Source organism: Chiloscyllium plagiosum, chromosome 5 (assembly GCF_004010195.1).
Source record: "Chiloscyllium plagiosum isolate BGI_BamShark_2017 chromosome 5, ASM401019v2, whole genome shotgun sequence".
Lineage (NCBI taxonomy): Eukaryota > Metazoa > Chordata > Chondrichthyes > Orectolobiformes > Hemiscylliidae > Chiloscyllium > Chiloscyllium plagiosum.
Window position 1 is genome coordinate 80,678,377 of NC_057714.1, and position 6,000 is coordinate 80,684,376.

The following is a 6,000-nucleotide window of genomic DNA, read 5'->3' on the forward strand; positions in this document are numbered from 1 at the left end:
GAGTCAGGCAAATGGACAACAATTGGATCAGTGAAAGGCTAGTTCAAGTACTTTTTTCTACAAGTAGAGTTATGCAGTGTTTTGCTGAGGTAGATTGCCTCATTATTTTTGACAGGTTTCATTGTTGAAATAACAGTGGGCATAGGAGAAGGTAAGGACTGCAGATGCTGGAGAGAGAGTCGAAAAGTGTGGTGCTGGAAAAGCACAGCAGGTCAGGCAGTATCCGAGGAGCAGGAGAGTCGATGTTTCTGCAAAAGCCTTCTTGATGAAGGGCTTGCGCCCAAAATGTTGATTCTCCTGCTCCTCAGTTGCTGCCTGACCTGTGCTTTTCCAGTGCCACACCTTTTGACTCTAACAGAGGATAGATGAAGGGCAGCACTGTGGCTCAGTGGTTAGCACTGCTGCCTCAGCACCAGGACCCCAGTTCAATTTCTGCCTCGGGGGGGTCTGTCTGTGTGGAGTTTGCACATTTTCCCCGTGTGTGTGTGGTTTTCCTTTTGGGTGCTCCGGTTTCCTCCCACAATCCAAAGATGTGCAGGTCAGGTGAATTTGCCATGTTTAATTGCCCATAGTGTTAGGTTCATTAGTCAGGGATAATTATAGGGTAGGGGATTGGGTCTGGGTGGGTTACTCTTCGGAGGGTCAGTGTGGACTTGTTGGGCCAAATGACCAGTTTTCATAGTGTAGGGAATCTAATTGAGGGTAATTTCAAAATTATTAATGTCCCAAATGAGAGACTTGTAACAGGCATAGTGATGCATTGAAGTTAATGTAGGGTCACATGAATATGGAGATAAGTGGAGAACATATAGGTGAAAATGACATGATTAAAATTAAATGGGGTCTTGTATTGAGATTTTTCTCAGTTGTTGCTATTATTACCACAAATCACCTGGACTTGGAAACCAAAGAAACATTATTTATATTTTTAATTGCGATTAGAGTAAAACAATTGTGGGGTGGGGTGGGGAATACAGTACAGATCTGATGGGTTCAATAATCAATTTTTCTTGTAATTATGGAATTGTTCAGTATAGGAGATAAATCACTTCACCACTCATGCCTGTCAGGAGTGAGGTTACCAACTTAGTCCTGTACATCATCTCTTTCTTTCTATAATATCAAATTACTTTTTATTTTAGAATTCATATGTATTCTGCTTCCACCGCTGTTCCTAATAGGATGTCCATGTACAAACATAGATAAAATAAAATCCTGCTGAATTCCCCTTTCATTCTGTGAATGATGATTTTGTATTTGTCTTTCAATTACTGACTCGCCACTTGGTTTTGCCCAGCCCCCTATTTGCTCTACTAAATCCCTCTGAAATGCCTCTTTGATTTATTCCTAATCTTACTCTAATGGGAAAAAATGTCAGTTTCTCTGTGTTCGTGTATGTTCATTTATACTCCTTTTAGAAGTGACTATTGCCATTCACTGCATTATGAGTAAAAGATTTGCTGTTAAGTTGCTGACGAGCAGATAGTTTGAGGTGTGGCTCTTTGAAGTGTGTATCATAAATGCAAACATGTATGTTCCATTAGATCGTGAAAGTTAGGCCACTTTTGGAATATTGTGTGCAATTCTGGTCTCCTTCCTATCAGAAGGATGTTGTGAAACTTTAAAGAGTTCAGAGAAGATTTACGAGGATGTTGCTGGGGTGGAGGATTTGGGATATAGGGAGAGGCTGAATAGGCTGGGGTTGTTTTCCCTGGAGCATCAGAGGCTGAGGGCTGACCTTGTAGATTTATAAAATCATGAGGGGCATGGTTAAGATAAATAAACAAGGTCTTTTCCCTGGGGTGGAAGAGTCCCAGAACTAGACAGCAGAGGTTTAGAGTGAGAGGGGAAAGATTTTAAAAGAGACTTAAGGGGCAACATTTTCACACAGAGGATGGTGTGTGTGTATGGAATGAGCTGTCAGAGTAAGTGGAGGAGACTGGTACAATTACAACATTTAAAAGGCATCTGAATAGGAAGGTATATGAATAGGAAGGGTTTAGGGGGATATGGGCCAAGTGCTGGCAAATGGGACTAGATTAGGTTAAGATATCTGGTCGGCATGGACTGAAGGGTCTCTTTCTGTGCAGTTCATCTGAGTCTGAGTGGAGGCTTAAAGTGGGTGTATTTTATGTATTTAAGACAATGTTTTAAAAAGATAAAGCTGCAAGATCTTGATCAAATGGGCCAAGGAGTGGCAGATGGAATGCAATTTAGATAAATGTGAGCTGTTGCATTTTGAAAAGGCAGATCAGGCCAGGACTTTAATGGTAGGGTCCTGTGGACTGTTGCCAAACAAAGAGACTTGGGTGCAAGTTCACAGTTCTTTGGAAGTGGAGGCTCAGGTACTCCGGGTAAGAAGGTGTTTTGTACACTTGCCCTTATTGGTCAGTGACTTGAGTGTAGGAGTTGGGATGTCATGTTGTGCCTGTCTAGGACTTTGGTTAGGCCATTTTTGAAATACTGTGTTCAATTCTGGTCGCCCTGATATAATAAAGATGTTGTGAAACTTGATAGGGTTCAGAAAAAATTTACAAGGATGTTGCCAGGGTTGGAGGGTTTGAGCAATAGGGAGAGGGTGAATAGGTTGGGGCTGTTTTCTCTGGAGCATCTGAGACTGAGGAGGTGACCTAATAAAACCATGAGGTGCGTGGATAGAGTGAAGTGCCAAAGTCTTTTATCGTTCTAAGGTGAGAGGGGAAAGATTTAAAAGGATCCTAAGAGACAATGTTTTCATGCAGAGTTAGTGAATTTATGAGCTGCCAGAGGAAGTGGTGGAGGCTGGTACAATTACAACATTTAAAAGGCATCTGAATGGGTCCATGAGTAGGAAGAGTTTAGAGGGACATGTGCCATATTCTGGCAAATGGGACTAGATTAATTTAGGATGTCTGGTCAGTGTGGCTGGGTTGGTCTGTTTCTGTGCTGTATCGCTCTGATTCCATGACTGTCCTTTTTACCCGAGTGAGAGACTACTTTAATGTCTCAAATGTTCTCCCCATCAAATCATTATGTGAGATAATATAAACCAGATTCAGTTTCATTCTGCTCTGCTGTCATTGTTGTATTTTCAGTTCCTGATTCAGCAGCCTTGTAAATTTGTCAATGAGACTAAATGTAACTTAATATTAGATTTATGGGTATTTTGAGCTGTGGGCTCGAGCTCATGAAGGGTTTCTAGGCCAAACTGATTTTACTTGGGAATCTTAGCAGCCATTAGAAAGAGACCGCTGACTTTCTGCCTGGATTAGTTTGAAGCTCAAGTGCCTCAGATGATTATCATCAAATAATGGTGAAACTGATTGAAGAGTGGTTGCGATGATGGTGCTTTAATTTTGATATTATTCTCTGATCATAAATCAGTATGAAATATATTTTCCATTTTTAGTTGTTTTCAAAATCAGACATGGTTAAGTCTTGCATGCTTGAGCAAGATTTACAAATTATTTCCAAGTCTTGGATGGCATATAAAATCTTTTAATATCATGTTGAGCACATGAGATTAGTTCAGAATGTTACTGTGTTTAAGTAATTCCGATTGTTACTGCAAATTATCTACAAATGTAACATTTGGGTACTAATTATTTCAGTCACTAGATGTAATTCCATATAAAATATAAAGCAATGTCCTCTTCTAATGGATTGCATTACTAAATGTCACTCTCAACTTTGAACGATTTGAATTATGACTAGTTCTGCAGTCTGGTGTGAGACATTTGACATTTAAAGGGATGTTTGTGCTTTGATTATTTAATTTTATATTTGATTAATGATAAATTGGAACTTGCATCCAAGTGGATGTGTTCCTTTAGACAGTTATGATTTCTTTTATGAATCAAATTTGTAATCTCTAACAGCCATACTTAGATCTTTTCCTGAAAAGGTTTGTTAATGCTAATGAGGTGATCTTCACTGCAGGTGCAACAAGTGCAGTAGCACTGAAGAGCTCTGGGATTACTTCAGATTCTTCCAGTGTTGTCCAACCTTCCCCGTCATGTCAGCAGCAAATTCAAAACAATGTGTTTGATTTACGGAGAAATATTTTTGATCTGCGGCAGCAACTTCAACATTTGAGACAGTCGCAGGTATCTGTTCAGTTTCTAAGTGAATAGATGTTACTATGCTACCGTGTTTAACCGTTTTGTTTATTTGGTTGTAATGAAATTATGGTTTTGATATTAAGAATGTTTATTGTACTGCATTTTGTGCCCAATATGCTTGCTAGAAATATCACATACGAACATATGAATCAGAAGCAGAAGTAGGCTGCATGTCCCTTGAGCCTGCTTCACCATGCCTGATTTAATTACACCACATTCTTGCCTATCCAAGATGGATTCTTGATGGGTGAAATACTATCTGCTGCATTAAATATATTCAAAGGCTCTGCATCTATCACCTTTTTTGAGGGAGAGTTTTCAAAGGCCTAATGACCCTTTCGAGAGAAATCTTTCTTCCTCTCTATTTTAAATCGATGACACCTTAATTTTAAATAGCGTGTCTTAGCTCTATTCTCTCTCATTAGTGAAAACATTCTTTCTGCACCTGCATTGTGTATGTTTCAATCAGGTCACTTTTACTCTCTCAAACTCCAGATTCAAGCCTGACTTTTCCAATCTTTTCTAATTAGTGTGGAAAATCCTCCCTGAACTACTTCCAATGCAGTGATATCTTTCTCTTAAGACCAATGCCGTACACAATTCTCCAGATGAAGTCTCTCCAATGCCCCATGTAACTGGAATGTAAGGTCTATATTTTTTCTTCTCTATTCCCCTTCCAAAATGTAACATTCCATTAAGCCTTCCTAATTACTGCTGTACCTACAGACTAACCTTTTTATGATATATGCAGCAGGACACCCAGATTCTTCTGCATCTCAGAGCTCTGCAGTCTCACTATTCAGACATTTTGTTTATGTTTCTTGCCAAAATGGGACAATTTCATATTGTCCTACATTCTACTCCATTTGCCAGGACTTTGCCCACTCACCTTTAACTGAATTTATATCCATCTGTAGCCTCCTTTTGTACTTTTTCATGATTTATTTTCCTACCCATCTTTGTCACCAATAAATTTGGCAGCCATACCTTCAGAGCCCTCATCCAAGTTTATATAAATTGTAAACCGAAAAAAAAAATCCGACCTCCGCACTGATTCTTGTGGTGTGCCACTGGTTACGTCATGCCACCAGAAAATGACCTATTTATGACTCCTGTTTTGTTAGCTAGTCAGACATCTCTATCTGATAATATGCTGCCCTTACACTGTTTATTTTCTGCAATAAGCCTTTGTGGTACCTGATCGATGTCTTCTGGAAGTTCCTTTTTTACCCACCGCACACCTTTCTTCCTCAAAGCATGCCAATAAATTTGATAAACATGCTTTCCCTTGCGATACATACCTGGTTATCCTCCTAGTCTTCTATTCTAGTTGAGCAGCGTCTTGATTTTAAAGTCTTATTACAATTTTCAAATCCTTCCATGCCATTGCCTCCCACAATATACTCAAAACATTCAATATAACCTACCTCTTTGATTAAACTTTTGTATCTGATATTCAGGGGCTCAGTGTATAATGCTCCTGTTAAAAAACTTTGTTTCATTATATCAAGGTATGATGTAAATATGAGTTGCTGCTGTTTTAGAATGGGTGTAAGCATGAAGCCAATGCCTGTCTCCTGATATTTTTGCTGTTGTATCCATGGATTTATTTGGATTTCCTTAAAACTAAAATTGGACAAAAAGTCTTGTTCAATGCAGTTGTTGAGAAAAAATATACCTCTGCCATTTTCTTTTTGAGATTAAATTGAAAGTATAAATTTATGTAATATATCCTAACTCCAAACCGAGCCGACAGTATGAAATAAGTAGTTAGTCACCTGAAAGGCAGATTCTGACCTATTGTTGAAACTATATGAAATTAGTAGTAGTGATGTAATTGCTGTCTGCTATCATGTGGTCATTTCATGCTCTACTGGAATGGAATTATGCAAAAGTCTCT

General features: G+C 38.9%; 1 protein-coding gene across 7 annotated transcripts in view; it reads left to right on the forward strand.

The window, feature by feature from the left end:
* Nucleotides 1–6,000, forward strand: part of LOC122550039 (sickle tail protein-like) — a 710,262-nt gene that overhangs the window by 607,496 nt on the left and 96,766 nt on the right. For all 7 annotated transcript variants that reach the window (XM_043690462.1, XM_043690463.1, XM_043690464.1 and 4 more), the window contains one exon: nucleotides 3,919–4,085. In XM_043690462.1, coding sequence (XP_043546397.1) covers nucleotides 3,919–4,085 — 167 coding nt within the window. The remainder of the gene's footprint in view (nucleotides 1–3,918; nucleotides 4,086–6,000) is intronic.